General features: G+C 46.6%; 2 protein-coding genes across 6 annotated transcripts in view; one reads left to right on the top strand and one right to left on the bottom strand.

Annotated features, from left to right (window-relative positions):
• Positions 1 to 4,874, top strand: part of PLCD1 (phospholipase C delta 1) — a 77,134-nt gene extending 72,260 nt beyond the window's left edge. For both annotated transcript variants that reach the window (XM_084859434.1, XM_084859433.1), the window contains exon 15: positions 1,243 to 4,874. In XM_084859434.1, the coding sequence (XP_084715560.1) occupies positions 1,243 to 1,334 (92 nt within the window). In that variant the 3' untranslated portion in view covers positions 1,335 to 4,874. The remainder of the gene's footprint in view (positions 1 to 1,242) is intronic.
• VILL (villin like) overlaps positions 4,718 to 20,637 on the bottom strand; it is a 93,552-nt gene continuing 77,632 nt past the window's right edge. For all 4 annotated transcript variants that reach the window (XM_084859431.1, XM_084859429.1, XM_084859430.1 and 1 more), the window contains 5 exons: positions 20,253 to 20,397; positions 17,803 to 17,991; positions 16,081 to 16,149; positions 12,715 to 12,984; positions 4,718 to 8,023 (listed from right to left, as the gene is read on the bottom strand). In XM_084859431.1, coding sequence (XP_084715557.1) covers positions 7,910 to 8,023; positions 12,715 to 12,984; positions 16,081 to 16,149; positions 17,803 to 17,991; positions 20,253 to 20,397 — 787 coding nt within the window. In that variant the 3' untranslated portion in view covers positions 4,718 to 7,909. The remainder of the gene's footprint in view (positions 8,024 to 12,714; positions 12,985 to 16,080; positions 16,150 to 17,802; positions 17,992 to 20,252; positions 20,398 to 20,637) is intronic.

Genomic DNA, 20,637 nt, shown 5'->3' on the forward strand with positions numbered 1-20,637 from the left:
TGGGAATAGAGGAAAGTCTTAACCTGGAACCAAAAAGATAACAGTGTTGGCACCAGGTGGGTCTTGCTAGGGAGAACATTCCACAATTGTGGGGCCACCACCTAAAAGGCCCACTCCATCGAAGTTGTTTTGACCTCACTTTTTAGAGCCAAGCGCTCACAAGGCATGGCTGGATCCACTGGCACTCTAGTAACATCATACTGATGTGGGTCTTTTTCACAGCAACATCAGCTGCTGGCTGTGATGAGGTGGTGACTCAGGCATGGGAAGGAACCACATCTTGATGCTTAAAGCCTGCTCCTTGTGGAAGCTCTTTGTGCTAAATACTGTCAGCCACAAAAAGTGTTGGGGCGGGGGGTTAGCACAGTTACTCATTGTCTTGCTAATCCATCCTTCCCTAACCTGCTGTCAGGAGCGCCCTGGTGGCCTCTTTTAGTCTACTCCAATAGCTAACTCAAGACACAGACAAAAGGATTCTTTTCAAGGCTTTAATCCTTTTACAACTTAATGACTCTTTCAGATGCTAATCACCAGCGACTAAGCAAGGAACAGCAGAGTAGCCTATGCTCCAGGTTAGGCAGTTGGTCCCCGTTTGAAGGAGAATCACGGGAAGACCCTGAACTTATGGGCTAGGGAGAGATCCTCCCTGTTTCCCTTGGGTCCTCGGGACGCAACTGTTGCTTGTGCGCCAAACGAGCGCTACGCCTCCTTCCCGCGCCCTCCAGCTGTCGTCGCTCCCGGCGTCGGCGTCCAGCAAGCCCCCCTCCTGCACTCTCTCGCTGCCAGGGTCACTATCTATCTCAGGAATGCTGGCAGGAGGAATTTCTGCCAGCTGCTGTGCCTGTGAGAGATGAGCGCGCTCCTCTCCCATGGATTGCTGTTCCTCCTCAGAATCAGAACTGCTCTGGGGTGCTATCGGCTCAGTTTCCACCCTGACACCTGTTGACCTCCAGGTGTTTTGGACATCAGCTCTAGACAGCACAACCAATGGTCAGAAATGGTAGGAGCTGTGGTCCAAAACATCTGGAGGGCACCAGTTTGGGGAAGGATGCTCAAATCCTTTCTCTGGGCAAGCCTGGTGCAAGGAGACCTGTGCCAGCCAGCCCCAAAGTTTGGATAGTTAGCCGATCTGTTGTCCAGTTCCATGCGGCAGCTGTTGAAATATACCAAGGAATTGGCACATAGCAACTTCAATGTAATGATTTCCCCTCTCTTTCTCTTTCTTTCTCTGATAATCTCAAGGCTATCGCCACATTCATCTTGTGACGAGGAATGGAGACCAGTACCCATCCGCCACACTTTTTGTGCACATCAATATTCGTGACAGTCACTAAAACAACAAAAGCAAACCCACCATCTTTTCTGTCTGCTCAAGGGATCTGTCTTCACATTCTAAACGGACTTGGCTCCCAAGCTGCGAAAAAAGACTCAAAACTCTACACTGGTTTCCTGCCTGTGTGGAATCCTGAACAGATCTCTGGAGAGCAGGATGTGGGTTAAGCAGTCAAACCCACTGCCTTGTATGTCATCGTACAACCTGCCTTTCTGCAATTAGCTTGCCAATTTTTAACATTGTGGTTTGAAAGCATGCCTGTCTCATAAACCTAGCTGCTGTTTCTGGGAAGCAAGAAAGGAGACATACTTCCCAGGCACACTGAGAGACGTTCAAGTTACGATAGAGACAGACTTAAGAGGTTGTTGCATTACCTCTAGGGTCGCTGGAGCGTTTATTGGGACTGTAGCATTTTGTGCTGCTGATCAAGGCACCAGTACTTCCACATCTCAACTTTGTTTGTTTTAAAAACAAGTTGCTAGCCCTTACAGTTGCTAAGACAGGATCAAAAGTGTGAAGGGAATTTCTGCTGAAACCTAAGAAGCCAGGGGCGTCACTGAATGATGGGTCACATCATTTTAGCCAGGACTGTATATATTCTGCACTACAACATAATCATCCAAAATCTGCCCCATAAAAAGCTGGATCCTGCAAGCTGCATAAATCACGCAAATGAAGCACATTTGCATCATTTTAATTCTTCCAATCAAGGGTAAGGATCTCTGAATGGCACGGAAGGCCACTTCTCCCCACAACCAGTGGAGGTCCTCAGCAAGTCATCTGAGGAACAAAGTGGCACGGTCCTTGTACAGTCATAGTCTGTTCTCTTAGTAACCTTGAAACAGTTGCATATTTGAGGAGAAAAGAAACAGGAGTCTTGTAAAGCTTGTAGGCCTTTATCCAAAGGCAATTTATGTCAGTAGAAATTCTTATCATTAGCAAATTCAACTACTTAAAAGAAATTAGCCCCAAATCACAAATAATAGCATTCTCGATTCTTCTCAATTGTTTCCCGATAAATACTCTTTTGGAACATGATGCTATTGTATCTAAGATTTTCCTGGAAATGATGAGGACTAGAAACCTCTAGAGAATGTATAAAAACACACATCCAGAACCTTTGAATCAGAGTCCTATTGGGCTGTTTAGAATCTTCTATGAAGAACTCCTATCTTTCTGCCTCTTTTACATGACATGTGGGATACACTACAAAATCCATGCGCACAAGACAACCAAAGCTGAAAACTTTTAAAGTGTTCTATAGATTGCAATGAGAGAGATTTAAGCATGCACTTAAGTCTCCCAGTCTGCACGCCTTAAAGGCGCAGGATCCTTTCCCACATGTTATGCTGTGTTCTATAGCAAATTGTGAAAACACTATCGGACAGATAATTTTGTCCCCAAACTCTACATTTGGTATGCATTCAGCATCTGAAACTGATTTTAGTGTGAAAGGAGAGAAGAACTTTTGTTTTCCACTCAGAAGCCACTGAAATAATCCGTGGTAGCTGAGGGCTCATTTAAATCTGATATCACAACAACAGGCCCAAGTCTGTAGTGAGGTGATTAATTTGGCAAGGGCCCCTCCACTCACCCCTGAGACCCTGAGACCCCTGGACCTATGGATTTGTAAGGAAGGAGAGTCATTTGCTTAATTTTGTAGTTCCACCTTGAAGCAGATGGGTCTGAGCGGGGGAGGCCAACCTTGGCTAGCAGGCTGAATCCAGCCTGCAGGTCCTGTCTGCCAAGCCTCACCTCCTGGCCTGGAGACTACTGGGGCCTTTGTGAAGCGGTGAGGGGAACAAGAATCCCTTTGTTATCTCCAAGCACCTATTGGCGATAATGAGGGGATTGAGAGAGCAGTGGTTTTACCATTTCCTGCATCCTCTCTGCAGAGGGAGAAGGCACGGGGCAGGGGAATCGGTTGCTGGTGGCTGCACTGGGAGGATCAAGTGATGTCAAGGGGGTATGACCTGCAGAGGGCTGGGTGGGAGGTGACCCAGCCTCCCACTGCATTATGGCTGCCAGCCCCTGGAACTGAGAGCGGTCCAAGAAAGTCAGCTAAGTGGCACAGGTGGGACAGCTTGGTTTCTTTGGGTAGTAGCCAATGTTAATTCTACTTCGAGTAAATCCTTCAAAATGAATGGCAGTCATGACTAACTTAAGATCCATTTATTTCAATGGGTCTACTCTAAGTAGGACTAAAATTGGATACTATCCCATAAGTACAGAGAGCTACTCTGTCCTCAGGATAACATCCTCCCCTGCGATCGAAGTGTTCACTTGCCAACCACTTGGCTTCCTGTCTCATTCATTTTTACACATGAAAAATATTGCTACCACCAAGTACGGGTTTGCAACCCGCAAAATGGCTGCCTCCACTTCTCTTATCTGCAGAACGGATCCCCGAGCACTGCAGGCCTGAGGCAGTCAAACGTGACCTGATGTGCCTTGGTGGAGACGCCAAGTCACCCTGCCCGCCCTATGGATGCAGAAACCAGTGTGCCTTGTCACTGACAATTTTTCAAAAAAAAATTTGAAATTTTTCAAATTTTGACCCAAGTAGTCCTTGTTGTTTGGGTTAGGCTTTGACTTTAAAAAAACCCACACCATTTAAAAAACACCTGTGAGGAATCGTCACAAAAGATACTGCAGATGTATTAAATGGGGAGGTGATTTCTAAAAGCCATTATATGTTCTTCCTTTATGTAGAAGATTATCTTGTTTTGATGATGAAAGAAGTTACGAAATAATCGTTGTAAACCCCTCTTCCCCCTTCCCACTTCCACCCGTGAATTTGCAATGCAGGTACAGCGTAATGCTGTTCTCCCCTCCCTCCCACTAATGTTGGTGTCATGCTATGGTAACTTACATCCTGGGGTGCTTCCAGAGCCAGGGTCTGGCTTTCACGAGAGGAAGGGCTTAGCTCATCGAAGGTTCCCCCTCCCATAGATCAGCCATTCAGCAGGGTCTCCTGCCTCTGTGTAGCATTTTCAGGGGGCTGGAGGGGCTGCCGTGGGAAGGAGGGGGAGGGGAAGTCCACTTCCATCAGCGCAGTTGAGCCAACACAAATCTGGATCCCGCCTGAGCCTCTTATTATGCAATCGCCCTGCTGCATTGATGGACTTTTATGCGGGGTCCTGCTGATGGTGTCTTCCACATCTAACCCTCCCGTGTTTTCCCATCATTTCTTCCATTTTTTTCCTTTACACACCCCCGTTATGGAGGGATTGCTGCACAATGTCTTTTGACTGGTAGCGCTAGGAGCCATCTGACTGGAAGCACCTCTCGTCTAGGGCCTCTTAGGCCTCTTAGGCTCTTCTAACCGCTATTCTTCTCATGCAGTTGCCGAGTGGTAAACAAAAAATATAAGACAATTATTCTGTGAAAAATCAATGAATATTTTATACTGTGCTTTAAAAAAAACCAAAAAAAAACACCCCTCTACAGAAAGCAGTAGAGTTAGTGGGATAGTGATAGCGTGATATGAATAATATATTTTTAATTGTTATTAAAATGGAAAGGTCTTGAATCTATTTTTATGTCTCGCCTCTGCCTCTTCTTTATTTGCTGTGCAGTGCTCGCCTTTGTGCGGGCTCACGTGGCCAAACTGGGAGGTTGAAAATGTGGGTTACGTGGATCTGTGGCATATGATGAAATCGGCTTAACGTTGTTTTCGCCATGTACTGAGCTCTCACGTTGTGCTTACAGCATTCCTGAAAGAGGCTGAACAGTTGTGGTATTAATTAAAGCAGGGGTAGGGAACCTATTTTGGTCCAGGGGCCAAATTGCCCCTCTGGAACAATGTGGTGGGCTAGATGACTTCAGGGGGTAAGACCCGCCCACTGACATCATCCGCCCTGCCCATTCGGCCTTTCTCCGTACAGAAACAGACACAGAGTGCTGTGCATGGAGAAAGGGATGGCTGGGTACCTCAATCACGCACCATCCTGAACAGGGTCAAACACATGTGTAACCTTAAGCACACTTTTTAAAAAGCATGCTTAACACTAGGCACAGCTGCCTTTTTCCACAAAAAGCAGCTGTGTGGGGCCCCAATCCAAATTGGGGCTGAGGCAACCAAGAAAGTAAGCGTTAACCCTTTGCTTCCACACTGATTTCCTACGGGAAATTCCCCCCCCCCCAACACACACACAGCCATTTCCCCCTAATTTTGCTATTTTCAGTGAGTGTTTGGGCTCAGCCACAAAGGATGAGCCCTAAATTTGCATTTTCCTATTAAAATACACCCTTTGATCATGTATAAGAACTATGGGCATGACCCAGAACAGAATTAAGTACTTCCAAAGTTCCTTTCATTTCAGTGAGTTAAGCACGGGATGTGTTAATATCTCTCACATTAAAATCAGTGTGACTTAGAAGTGCTTCACTTTGGCAGTAGTGTGTTCTAAGTTAATTGCATTATGATTAATTTGCAACTTAGCAGGCAACAAAAACCTTAGTCAAACACTGTTTGGTTTTCTCCACAACGGCCAGCTGTAATGGCAGTTCACGTGATCCTTAATTCCATAAAAGATCCAACACATTATTATAGAATACCACATTTTAATTCAGTTTTCTACACAATTTGGTTCAACTTGCCTTCTCCACTCCCACCTCTGATTGAAGCAATTATTAGTATCATTTTAAAAGAAAGAATGCTGACCTTCTTGGGAGGAAGAGGCCTGGCAATTTCCAAGCAGCGTGAACTGAACAAATGCATCTGCTGTTGGCAATAAAGAAGAATGGTGCAAAACTGGAGAGGGTTGGCTGGAGCTCTGCATGACAGAAGTTGCTTTGCATGCAGGAGGCTCCAGGTTCAATCGCCGTGATCTCCAGTTAAAAAGGTTGCAGAGCTGGGCATGATCTCTGCCTGACACCTTGGAGAACCACTGGCAGTCAGGGGACGCAGTAAACACCTATGGACTAAGGGTGGGGGAGAAATTCATCCAGGTGGCATTTCACACTTTCAAATCAGTATGCGAACCGAAATTCCGTTATCCTTCGAAATTTTCACCACTCTGAATTTTGTAATGGAGTTCTCCAAACAACTGTGTACAAAATGCATATATTAGTTAAAATAACATTAAAATGCATTATGTGAGGGAAAACTGCTTGCACAAAATGTGTAAGTTAGGCAAAAATGCATTCAAAATGGAAGAGATGTTCACAAAAACGTTTATGAATTTTCATGTGAACTTTAAAAAGAAATCAACATTGGGGACAAATCAAACTTAAGACTAGAGAAATTCTCACAGTTCAAGATGAATCAAACTTAAGATTGGAAACATGAGAACTGAGAGAAAAATTAAACAGATTTGTCTGTATGGAGCAAGTAGTCTGACACAGTATACAATATGTAAGAACATGTCTACTTTTTCCTTATTACCAGCAAAGCCACATTTAAAAAGTAGCATAAACACCCTCTCCCCATAGAAATTAAAGAACAACCTGTTTTCTACCATGCAATCAAAATTAAGTGCAATTATTTCCCCCTGTCCTAGATCTGACAATAGGTGTCCTCTCTTCTCAATTCTGGCAACATAAAAAGAATTGCCTTTTTGACGGACCAGACCAAAAGTCCAGCATTTATTACTAACCACATCCAGCCCAATGCTTCTGGGTCCTTACAGGCAGGTCTGCTGCAATCCCAGGATGTTTCTCTCCAGGATTTGGCATCCAAAGTTATCTTAACTCTTAGGGTGCTTCCAGATAGGGCTTTTATTCTGCAATTGTCTTGCCTCACTCACAGAATTGTTATGGCGGTGTCCAGACAATGATGTCTTCCATTTGAAACCCTCCTGTGTTTTTCCCACCACATTTTCCATTCTTACCACACAGAATTGGTTAAGGACGGAAAGATGGAATAGCTGCACAATGTCTTTTGATTGGCAGGGCGAGAAGCCATCCACCTGGAAGTACCCATGCACAATGTATTTTACAAAAGAGGAAGGGTTGGGCCTTCTTTTCCATGCACTCAAAGCGGAGATCATGTGTTTCTTCTGCCTGAAGGACTGAGCAAAGGTGCGTGTGCCACTGTTGCCCTTCCAAACCGTTGGAAAGTCCAGATGTAGCCCTGAGGCCCTTTGACATTGTCCTATTTTCACATATCTGGAGTTGTGTTTTGAACTTGTGTATACTCCCACACGCTCTGATTCTTCTGTTTCCCTCTTATACCTGTGATAATAAAAATAAAAATCACTTGCCAACCCCCACCCCACCACAGAAGAGCAGTGCCCCGTTTTGCATCCTCATGTGCGACAGCTGAATTTCCAAACACACCAAATGGGAGAAACTTTCACACACGCTGTCTTCAGGCAGAAAAATGATACAATGCTGGCAGGAAAAAAACCCCTACAGATTGCCACTTTTAGAGGCAGTGAATGGGGAGGAAGATAGCCTGCCAAGCCTTTCTTTGACCGTACTGATTTCAGGAGCGTTTTTTAAAAGTCCCTTTCAGTACTGGGGTGCAAGTGTCTTTTCTCCAGCATCTCTCCCTCCCACACTCACCAAGTTGCCCCCAAATGAGTTCCAAGCCTGCAGCAGGAGGGCGAGCAGGAGACCCCCTTCCTCCGCTCAAAAGAGTCCATACTGTTTCTTCTTGTTTTGCTGCTTCCACTTGGGCATCTGGTAGAATTCATCCTTGGTTTTCCCAAAGATGTCATAAAAATCCGCATCGGACAAGTAGTGCTGCAAAGAGAGTGAGAGAGTGGAGGGACAGGTGAGGATACAGTCACCCTTTGCATGGTTTTGCTTAACTGTTCAAAGTGCCACATGGATGCTCTTGCATGTATCTGGTCATTTTTTACCTAACGCATTATTTTAAAGGAAACTTTTAAGTGCAAAAGTGCTCTGGGAATTGGGGGTTGGGGAGTTTCATTAAGGAGGGAATGATGGAATCACTGCATCGTGCACAGCCAGCGATTCCTTCAAAGTTGCACAATGCTCCCCCCCCCCCCCCCGAGAGGAATAAGTACATTTGAACTCCCTGGACATCCCATCAAGGACCTCAGGGTGACAGTTCTAAAGAAATTAAAATCAGGGGCTTGCTTGGAATGTGAGACTGCAGAAAAAGAGAGGATAAAGAAATTGGATTGTGTTCATCAGGGACTCAATATGGACTGTGGTTTCTATGGACGTTAGCACCCCTTGTGGTTTGTAACTGCTGCTTTAAGAGACGGAATGCTTGCTGCAGGTCTACCTGTTTAACTGTCTTTTCAGACTCAAAGCCTCCAGTTCAGCTTACAGCATCTGACGAAGTGGATCGTAACCCACGAAAGATGCTAATTGATTAAAACTTCTGAACAGCTAAACAGTTAGCCTGTATTTGTGCTACACGTAACCCTTACATCTGAACTGTGTGCAAGTGAGTGAACTTCAAAAGAGGCCTCTGTGGTCTAAAAATGTCTCGCCGTCTTCACCCTATGAGCAATCAGGGCCGGCCCTGGACTATTTATTTATTTGTTACAGTTACATTTACATATATCCCACCTTTTTTCCTTCTTATGGAACCCAAGGCGGCATACAAGATCCTCCTCCTCTCCATTTTATCCTCACAACAGCCCTGTGAGTTAGGCTGGGCTGAGAGTCTGTGACTGGCTGAAAGTCACCCGGTGAGCTTCCATGGCTGAGTGGGGACTAGAACCCGGATCTCCTGACTCCCAGGCCAACACTCTGTCCACTACACCACACTGGCTCTCAAATGGCCCTCTGAGTAAGGAGCGTCTTTAGCAGTCCCTCCACTAGTTCAAGTTTGAATAACATTTCTGAAATTGCTTTTGCTCCCCATTTTGCAATTTTGATTTTTAATTTATCCCTATGATTTAGCCTTCCCCAACCTGGTGCCCTCCAGATGTTCTGAACTGCAACTTCCCACCACCCAATTCCCAGAGCATCTGGGAGTTGCAGTCCAATCCATTTGGAGGACACCAGGTTGGGAAAGGCAGGTATAAGGTGAGAAATGTGCATGTGCGGATCGGATCGCGTGCGCTATTGCAATGCGCACTGTTCAATAAATGGGCACAGATGTTGTCAAAGGGTAGTATCCAACTCTGTCATTACACTTGAGCAAATGACATTGCACTAACTAAAGTTGTGTTTGCGCAAGCGGCTGCGCATTACGCTTCCACGAGTGGTTGCAGATTATGGTTGCACATTAAGGTTGCACAACTGTTTGTGCAAGTGTAATGCTCAGCCAGTTGTGCAACAGAACGATTTGACAGAGCTCCACTAGTGCTATGTGAGACTGCGGAATAATACTGTTGGATATTGCACAATTTTCCCACAAACAGGAAAAAACAAAGTTAACGGAACACTGGTACTGCTTGTACTGTTTGTTTCAGCTGCTGAGCTGGGAGATCAGTAGATGGCCTATCACAGGCACCAAGGCAAGAACCCCGAGTGGTGGCCTAGGGTGCCTGCCCCTAAATCCGAGCCTGTGAGCAATGATCCCTCTTGAAAAGCACCTTCAGCTCTCTGAAAACATGGCTACCACCTCTCGCCATCTATCCATCTATCCACCTATCCATCTTTGCATACACACAGTGCCACCCGGTGAGTAAAGAAAGCAGAGGAACCTACTGGCTCACCTAATGGATTGCCAGCTCTAAAATTTTGGGCAGCAAACTGCCATTGTTAGAGTTGATCTGCCTTCCAACCAATTTTTAATCTCTCTCTCCCGCCTCCCAGCTGGTCTTTGAATTGCATTCAGAAGCACTTAATGGATGGTGGCACATTCACTTTCAAAACACCAGCTTAGACAGCTTTAAAGGGGGATTAGACAAATTCCTGGAGGAGAAGGCTATCAATGGCTGCTAGGCATGCTGGCTATATGCTACCCGCAGTATCAGAGGCAATACGTCTATGTATACCAGTTGCTGGGGAACATGAGCAGGAGGGTGCTCTAGCTGTGCTCACGTTCTGCTTGTGGAAAACAGGCATCTGGTTTTCCACGGTGGAACAAAATGCTGGGTTAGACAGACCTTCAGTCCATTCCAGCAGGGCTGTTCTTATGTCATTTGCATGTAGGGAGTACAACATCAGATTTACAAGAGTCCACATTGTCCGAACCAACCAGAGCTCCTTTCCAAGAGCTCCTGTCCAGGGATGGGCAAGCAAGCGATGTTTGAGATCGCTGGGATTTTCCAAACATCGTCTAGCTGCTCATCTCATGCCCAGCTCCTGTTCGCTTTTGAAATCGCTGCTCGCTCTGTGCAAGGAGGAAAATTGCGCAAATTCAGCAGTGATTGAACAGGAAATTTGTGCAAATTTCTCCCATAGACATACATTGCAGGGGAAATTTGCACAAGTTAGGAAATTTGTGCAAAACCATAGCAGGAAGTTGTGCAAATCAAAAGCAAGCACATGACTGACAATTTGCAAACATTTATGGCAGACATGCGCTCACACATGTGATTGCGTTTGGGGCTTAGAACAAGGCATGTTCACATTTTTGCGAGCAAAAGTGAAATTCTCATAGATCCCTACTCTTCTCTGAGTGGAATAAAGGCCTGATGCATATGTTCCCAAGACAGTATGGTAGCTAGAGACAGGGGAGAATTTTGCACTTTTGGACCACTATGCGAACTGAAACGTAATTATCCTTCAAAATTCACTTCTCTAAATTTTGCAATGGAGTTCTCCAATCAAAAAATGCACATATTTGGGAAAATAATGTTAAAAAATGCATTGTATTAGAAAGTCGCTTGCAAACAGTGTGTATATTGGGCAAAAGCGTATACAAAAAATGCATGTATTAGGAGAGATGTACAGAAGAATCCCTATGGCTTTCTGTGCTAGTTTGGAAAAACAAATACTCAATGTTTGAGAAGAACTGAACTGAAGTTTGGAAAAATGAGAAACTGAGAGAAACCAAAATTGACACACATTTGTCCATTCCTAGAGGTAGCTGCTGAAAACCTACTCCTCCATGGTCCATGTCACACTGGATACATAAGGAAACACTAGCAGGATGGACTGCCCTGATTATATCGTTATTTTTCATGCAAGTATCACCCAACCACTAAGGCTACAGATATCACCATGGGAAATAACTACATAAGCAGGGCAACCAATGTGATCACAGTTGCTATATATACCAAGAAAATGTGGAAGCAGCAGCTACTACACAGCCTCAGAATTCGACCAGAGACAACTTTGAAAGAGCTGTGCTTGCAGACCAAGCTATGGAGCTCCTTGCAAGAGCTCCTCTGCAATGCAAAATTCAAATCAGAGTAGCACAAGCATCTCCCTGTGATATGCAGTGCACAAATAGAGCACACAAGATTTACTATGGTGTTCTCACTTCCATTTTCAAGATGGAACAAACAAACGGGACCCAGATCACAAGATTCTGCTGAGGATCTTAGCTCTGTTCTCTGCCTATTCCAACTTCTCTTGAAGAGGCAGCAGATAGGGGAAGGGGCCGAGTTCTCATACTGCTGGGAACCTGATCAGAAGGGACTTTTTCTCCTTCAGAGTACATCTTATCCCTTGATGGCTGGGAAGGGGCAAAAACAGAGAAGGTATGGAGGGCTCAGCTGTTTGGTTCATGTCCAAAGCCTTCTATTCCCGGTAATCATATACTTTTAGAATTGGAAGGTGCCTTGGAGATCATCTAGTCCAACACCATGCTCAGTGTAGGATTATAGAATCATAGAATAGTAGGGTTGGAAGGGGCCTACAAGACCATCAAGTCCAACCCCCTGCTCAGCGCAGGAATCCAAGTCAGAGCTTCCCCGACAGATGGATCTACAGCATCCCTGACACGGTAGCCATTCAGCCTCTGCTTAAAATCCTTCAGTGAAGGGAGAGCACATGACCTTATCAGGGCAGCCTGCTCCACCATCAAACAGCTCTTACCATTAGCTCTTACCAGCCCTTATACACACACATACACGCACGCACGCGCGTGCGTGCACACACACGGCTTCGAATCAGTGAAAGGATTTGTAATTGTTTTCCTTTCGACCAATTGAATTAGATGTAAATACACTTCCATATCACCGAAAACCTGATACAGGGGCCATTTTGAGATATTTTCAAAAATGTGAAGGCACAACTTACCCTGTCACATTCCAGTTTTTCTTTAATATTTAATAAAGGCCTTCTTTAATATTTTCTGTTTCCCTATTACAATGAAATAGCCCCCCAAAGTAAGCAAATGGGACCTTAATTTTCAGCTTCCCCAACTGAAATTGGCCCCTGCTGATTAAAAGTGGCCCCACCAATCAATCGACAAAAGCTTTACTTGACTGATGTACCAACTATACCAATTAAAGTTTGCACTCTAACGTATAGGAGATTGAACGAGCAGCTAAGGAGCTTCCCAGGATCGAGCTTCATTCCACCCTAAGCGAGATGGGAGATGCCCCCCGCTTCACCTCTTTTTTGGTGGGGTCCACGCCTTCTGGGAGTTCATCCACCGTCTTGTTGATCAGCATGTTTCTGGGAAATGCGCCATTTCCACTGGTCTCTAGCAAAGGGGTGCTGCTGCTGCTGCTGTTGTTGTTGCAGCCGTTGTCATCGCTGATGATGTCAGGTTGTGCTTGGCGTGCCTCCGGACTTCTTCCACCCCCTGAAGCAGCTGGACTGATGGTTTTAGGCTTGCTGCCAGCAGCATTTCTATTGTTCAAGTTGGCATTTTTAAGATCCTGCCAAAATATAGGGAAGCCTGTGAACTGGGGTGTGTGGGGCACTTTGTACATTATGCGAGGGGACATCCACACCTGTCCCCACATGGGAGCTCTCTGCATAGAGCTTTGGCCAATTAAGAGTTCCCTTTCACCTTCAGTCCACAAGATTTATCTAGGCAAGGGAGTCAGGCCATTTTTCCTCATCATCAGCAAGGATCCGCGTTTTTACCTCCTGCTCCACACAGTGGCACAGGTAAATAATTTTAAACCCTGGACTTAATAAGAACATAAGAAGAGCCCTGCTGGATCAGACCAAGGGTCCATCTGTCCAGCATTCTGTTCACACAGAGGCCAACCAGCTGCCCACAGGAAACCCACAAGCAGGACATGAGTGCAACAGCACCCTCCTGCCCATGTTCCCCAGCAACTGGTGTATATAGGCTTACTGCCTCTGATACTGGAGTATCACATAGCCATCAAGACTAGTAGGCATTGATAGCCTTCTCCTCCAGGAATTTGTCTAACCCCGTTTTAAAGCCATCCAAATTGGTGGCCATCACTATGTCTTGTGGTAGCGAATTCCATAGTTTAACTATGCACTGTGTGAAGAAATCCTTCCTTTGACCTGTCCTGAATCTCCCACCAATCAGCTTCATGGGATGACCCCACTGGGTTCTAGCATTGTGAGAGAGGGAGAAAAATGTCTCCCTATCCACTTTCTCCACACCACGCATGATATTATGTGGGTAGAGCGGGGGGATTTTTTGCATCACAGAACTAACATTTCTATTTGTTTCCACATACACGCACTGCCTTTCCATGCTTTACAACTGTTTCTACATTCCTGATACGTTAGAACAAAAAACCTTAAAAACAAAAACTTGACAAGACCTGACAGAACAACCCTGATAAAACAAAACAAAATACTCTGCAGATTTGCAGTCTCGTATTTTAAACTCACTTAAATCATAGCACCATCACGGCTATAGGAATAAGCTGGAGTTTGCTTCTGCTGCCCTGATGTGAAACACACTTATTTGGGAATAAGTACTATGTTGTTTTAGAAAACCTATCCATACACTATGATCATCATCTGGGGCTCTGCTCCAAGTATCTCCTTTGAGGAAGGTTCAGAGGATGGCAACGAGGGAGAGGGCCTTCTCGGTGGTGGCCCCAGTTGCGGAACACTCTCCCCAGTGAGGTCTTCCTGGTGCCAATATTGCTATCTTTTCGGTGCCAGCTTAAGACCTTCCTCTACTCCTAGGCATTTGACAGCATTTTATTGTTAATCGTTTAACATTGTTTTTATACTTTTGTATCAATGGTTTTATATTATGTAATTATATCATATTTTTAGAGTTTCAATCTTTGTAAACCAGCCAGAGACCTTTGGCTATTGGGCAGTATAGAAATGTAATGAATGGATGAATGAAAAGAATATATATTTTAAAAGTAAAACGAATAAAAAATGGGCTTCTGTAATCATGTCCATGCCTAGTTGGCCACTCCCTGACAATAAAACTTTCTTAAACGTAAGAAAGGATGCAGCAGTGAGCAGTGTCAGGCCTGGTGGGCCTTCGTGTACCCATGGTGGCCCAGGTATGGATGTCTCTGCTCTCTGGGTGGTCAGTTGGGGTCAGTTGGGGCCCTCCTGCACTGCGGTCCAGACCTAGCTGCCCCATTGGCTCCACAGAAGCAGAGTGAGAACATCCCTTTTGTACCTGCTTCCCAGCAAAGAGGGCTTTAAGAAGAACCCACCTGAATCAGGCCAGAGATCCATCTAGCTGGGCATCCTGTATCCCACAGAGGCCTGCCCCAGTGCTTTCAGCAGTGGTCCCCAAGCAAAGGAAACAGCCCTTGTCCACCAGTGCTCTCCAGCCACTGATATTCAGAGGCATATTGCCTCCTCCACGACTTTGTCTAACCCCCTTTTGAAGCCATCCAGGCTGGTGACCATCACTACATCTTGTGGGACTGAATTCTGTAAGTCCAAAAATGTGTTGTGTGAAGAAATCCTTTCTTCTGTTGGTCCTGGACCCACCGCCAATCACTTTCATTGGGTTTTACAGAGGAGGGGTGTCTGTTTGCCCTCCGCTTTGACATGCAACGCTGATGCAGCAACCTGTTACACGACACAGCCTGGCACTCTTCTAAAAAAGAGCCACACCCTATCTCTTCATGTTGCTGGAAACATTTAAAAAAATACTGGGCAGAGTATACTGGAGACTTTTCACGTTACTCGCCAGAATTAGTTATCTGATCACCACTGATGACCATATTTGTGGACCCCCAGCTGTGAGTACCTATATCAGACACTGCATGTTAATTTTTTAAGTGGGTAGGATATAGGGTTATTTATTTATTATATTTTTATCCTGCCCTTCCTTGTGTCCCAGGGTGTACGTATCTGTGGAAAAATCTACAGTGATAGCACTTCGGCAAACCATGCATCGGGGTTTTTAAAATGTATTATATTTTTATCCTGCCCTTCATCCAAGGAGCTCAAGGTGACAAACATGGTCTCCCCACCATTTTTATCCTCATGACACCCTTGGTAGGTAGGTTAGACTGAGAGAGAGCAAGAGCGAGAGCGAGAGCGAGAGCGAGAGCGAGAGAGAGAGAGAGAGAGAGAGAGAGCAACTGGCACAAGATCACCCAGTGAGCTTCATGGCTGAGTGGGGATATGAACCTGGGGCTCCCCAGTCCTAGTGCAACACTCTAACCGCTATACCATGCTGCCTTTGAAAGGGCTGTGGTCAAAGAGGTTGACATTGTAAAACAACAGCAACACCCAAATATTTGCCTTGGAACTCCCAAGAATGTAGAAAGAATTGGGGGGAGTTTCCAAGGAACAGTGAAGGTTAGCCATTCCCAACATAGTGCTGACTGAGGATGATGGGAGTTGTAGTACAACACCTCTGCAGGACACTAGGTTGGGAAAGACTGGTTAAGATTATGAAGCCTCTTGTGGGTGGGTGGGTGGGGGTGGGGGGCTGACTCTGCATTGAATGCACCTTTGGCTTTTCACAGCAGGCCTCAAGATCAGGTTGTAAGGACAGATCAAAGCGTCCTCCACGCGAGGATGCTGTGGCTTCTGCACTTAGGTCTACTTACCACTGTGATCTCTGATACAGCAGATACATCTCCTAAGCTGCTCTTCATCTCTTCATAGGACTTGCCATCCTAAGGGGGGGAAAAATTGCAGGCATTGGATCTACAAGGAAGCCCTCCTGAGTTACCCAAAGGGCAAGATGATGCTGTGTTCAACATGAAACCTCATTTTTCCAAATTTGCACCTGAGGGAGAAATCCTTTGGCCCCTAGACAGCATCTGAAGGCCATCGTATACTTTGGGTTCCCTAATCCGAGGTCAAAGACTCTGACCTTGGGGGGGGGATCAGAGATCCATCCCCCTCCCCCTCGGCTTACAGCACAGAAAGAACCAGGCCGGCTGGTCTCCAAGATTGGGAACTCGACCTCAGAGAGGGGGAAAAGGGGGCATTTCAGTGGGTGGAGAGGGGAGGAAACAGGAGAGGCCAGGATTCGAGCTATCCTGAGGCCCCCCCATCCTCCTCCCCTCCCCCTCACTAGACAGGCAAAAAAGGATGAGTTCAGGGGGCTTACGATCATCGAGGGTGCAACCCATAGATTGCGCCCTGAGCCAGTGGAGATATTCCCAAACATCTCCGCTTTCTCACAGAAACACACGATGCATGCGCTCACCTACCTTAAAAGAGACTTGTGACTGCAAAGAAAATATTAAAAACAGCCATGGGGTTCTTGGCCCTTTCAAATGTCTCGTCTCTGACCCAGCATTCCCCAGCCTTCGCAGCATCCCCCTGTGGGTGTAGCTCACTGCAGTCTTTACACAGATATATGTTTGGATCTCTTTGTATCTGAGGAGACCATGGCTCAGTGGCAGAGCACAGATTTGGAATGCAGAAGATCCCAGTTGCAGCCCTGGGCATCTCCAGTTTAAAGGATCAAGTAGAAGGTGATGGAAAAGATCTCTGCCTGAGACCCTGGAGAGCTACTGCAGTCAGTGCAGACGATACATACAGTCATTTGACCTGGCCTAAGGCAGCTTCCTATATTCCTATATTCCTACTGTCAGAGATGGTATATATTAACTAACATCTTCACACAGCCCATTGGTTGCAAATGTCATCTGACAGGAAGCGACAGATATGCGGTTCTTGTGTCACAGCAGGAAGAAGGGAGGGGTTATGTCTCCACTAACTCTCATTGGCTTGAGTGCTCTGATGTCACAAAAAAGGGCAGGGCAGCCCAGCGATGGACAGCTGACAGCAAAGCACAACTAGAGAATGAAGAAACGTTGCTAAATTAAACCCTGCAGGAATATTGCCAATGTGAATTCCAACAACACCTCCTTGATACAAACCCATCGAATTGTTCTGGAGCCTTTTTGTAGAAGGCGACTGACCACGGGCAGACAACACACGCTGCTTACGATGTCTGAGCTGGCTGAGGGATTCTGGGAGTTGTAGTCCAACACTTCTGGAGGCAACGGGTTGGGGAAGGCGGTCATAAGCAATTAGTTGGCGTTATCTAGCAGGAAGTGGCAGACAGTGCTGCTCTGCTGTCACAGTGGCCCTGAGTGAGTAGGAGAGAGGAGTCCCCGTTCCACTGGCTCTCATTGGCTTGACTTCTCAGGTGTCACAGAGGCTGGGGCAGGGTAGCCTAGTGCAGGTTCACGGAGTGCAGAGTGGGACAAGAGAGGCCTGGTAACGAGCAACATTTTGCTAAATTAAATCAACAGACCACTAAAGCTACGGCCCCTGCCCAAGGACAGGAGGCTTATTTCGCAGTTCCTTACACTCCACTTGTACGGGTCCCAAGCAGAGAACCACCCGGTGAAGGTCAGCGGTTCGTGGCCTTGTTTCACCATGATGATGGGCGTCGCTACGTCTCTTCCTGCTGGGTGGGTCTTCAGGTACTCTTTGGCTGAGGAAATGGACTCGTTCTTTTCATAGTTGTTGGCAGCCTTGCCAACCCAGAGGAAAACCTACAGGAGGGGAATGGGAGATAAGAGAAACAGCTAAAACCTGCTGCAGGGTGCAGGCAGATTCCACACTCTTATTTATGTACTCTCTCTATGTGTGGGGGAAAAGTGATTCATTCAATCCACAGCTTAGTCACTAGGTGGTGCTATCATTTGTTGTTCCTTTTTAGGCTGACTACATTAAAGAGAGCTCTGGTGCTTTATAAGGAAAAGGGAGCTTCAGAAATGGGGAATTTGGACCAGAAAAGCATGGGAGAGGGGAGTGTATGCTTAACCCCTTCCTGCTGCTTGCTCCACTATGTTTCAAAAAAGCAGGTTTCCTAGAGATCGAGGTGTCGAACCTCTTTCAGTCCGAGGGCCAAATTCCATTTTGGAGAAGCTCTCAGGGGCCACATTGCAGCGATGGGCGGGGTCAAAGGCAAAAGGGGGCAGGCCAACATGCAAAAAATACCAGCACATTCCAGTTTAAAACTCTTAATGCCAACAGCTAAGCCTTAGGAGAGGCATCTCAACCTCTTAGAATAGGGGAAAAAACTGCACAAAAGATGGGAAACTGTCCTTGGTTCAAGGCACCCAGAGGGGCTAAAACCAGCAAGGTACATACAGGCAAGGGCCTGGCAAGTCAGGCTGAATCAAGGCCAGTGAAGACACAGCAAGGCCAGTCCAGTGTAAGGGTGCTGAATAGCCAGGCAAGTTAGACCAGGCAGGGTCTTCTGGGACCTTGGCTAGCTCCCAGTTATCTGAGATTCAAGCAAGGACAACTGTTGACTCAGCGACAGTCAAAGGCCTTCTGAAGCCTTATAAAGGCCAGCAGCTCAAGACCTGCAGTTAACTCCACCCCCCTTAGAGAGGTATTTTGTTTCTTTAAGGGCAACTGCCTGATTTGTAGCTGCTGGCTCCTACGGGGTTGGGGTGGTGAAGGCTGTAATGGGGGGTGTCTTCTGCACCAGAGGAGTGAGGTAGAGGCACCTCCTCTGGTCTGGGAGGCCCTGGCCTAGCGGGGACTGGATTAACCGGAGGGAGTCTCCTCTGCCTCGGAGTCCTCCTCGGAGCCAGCGGATGGGTCAAGGCTAGGGAACAGGACAGAAACCGCCAAACAATCGGTGGTCAGAGGAAAGTGGGTGAGGTGAAGGGAGCATGGCACTCTGGGAACCCCAAAGGGTCAGGCTGGGTCCCCCGGTGGATTGGATTTTGACACCCCTGCATTACATTGGGCGTGTTTTTTACATGGTTAGATTGGTTACTTTTACTTGAAGAAAAAACAGCCACGGGGGGAGCCTAAGCAGGCCAGATTTGGCTTGCGGGCCTGAGGTTCAACACCCCTGATACAGACGATATTACTCATCCCTATTCCCTTCTTCGCCTGAAGCGTGCACAGCATCAGGCCAGTCACTAGGCTAGCTCACAGCCAAAAGCCAATGATATTCCTAGTTCAAGCCCCGGAGGCTGTGGCAATATGGCCAGGCTTGGCGTCAGCTGCCGGGGCTGTGGCATCCCGGTAGGGCTCACTACTGATAGGTGTGTTGAGCCACCTTTTAACCGATCTTCCGTCCGCTGCTCTGACGAATGCCAGGCCCCTGGGTCTGGGAAGTGCTGCTACTTCCATTTGCCCACAGTGTCCTGGAGAGCAATGCTACAGTGGGTGCACTGTGGGAAATTAAAATGGCAGCCCCTCCAGAGGCCAGCCTTCTGCCTCCAGATAAGCCTGTTGGGGGGGGGGGGCAATGGAAAGCACTTGGCCAAGGATCCTCTCAGACCTGGAGCCGGCCCTGCATATGGTGTTGCACCAGCCTTCCCCATCCTGGTACCATCCAGATCTGTCGGACTAGAACTCCCATCATATCCTAGGCAGCTGGGAATGATGGTAATTATAATCCAACTCAGCTGGAGGTTGCCAATTTGGGGACAGCTGTTCTACACGTTCATGAGACATGCTCGCATCAGGTTATACCTGATGGTGGTGCTGGGATGCAGGAAAGCTGTCAATGGCTATATTCCAGGGGCCTTTTTAAAGTCCCTCTCCTCTCCCGATCCAGGTGCGAATGGAGCAGGCCCTTGCCTGTGCAGCCAGCTGAGCCTAAATGTCAAATGTAGTTATCAGCGTAGCTCAGCAACCAGGGAAAGCGGCTATCTTCTGTTGTGTCAATCGCAATTTACCTTACATTAGCCATTCTATTAATTCTGGATTGAAGCTTTGCATTCTCACCAAAAGACTTGTGCATTAAGAAGCAGCGGCATGCACAATGTAACTCAACCCCACTGACCTCTTCCCAGGTGTCCAGTAACATGACATCGTCCTCATCCAAGTCATCCTGGCAAAAATCCACTATCTCCGTCATGATGAACCGCCCTGTCTGATTGGAGCACTCGAACAAGCGGGGCTGGTAGTGAGCAACCTGTTCATGGAACCTTAACAATGCAACATCGCAAGGAAGAGAGGTGTGAGATGAAGCACAGTCCTTTCCAATGTCCTGTGCTGATTCTACCTACTAGAGGTCAGGTGTCTAAATGGCAACAAAATGCTAAAAAGGAAGCAAGCTGTTGGCTCCCTGATTGGCCTTTGCTTCCTGACTGGCATGCACTTGTCACTCATAGGCAATCTCCATACAGTGGCTTTTAAAATTACTTTTGTACCTTTACATTTATATT

Source organism: Heloderma suspectum, chromosome 5 (assembly GCF_057233095.1).
Source record: "Heloderma suspectum isolate Gila_16-S chromosome 5, 16-S_ref, whole genome shotgun sequence".
Classification (NCBI taxonomy): domain Eukaryota; kingdom Metazoa; phylum Chordata; class Lepidosauria; order Squamata; family Helodermatidae; genus Heloderma; species Heloderma suspectum.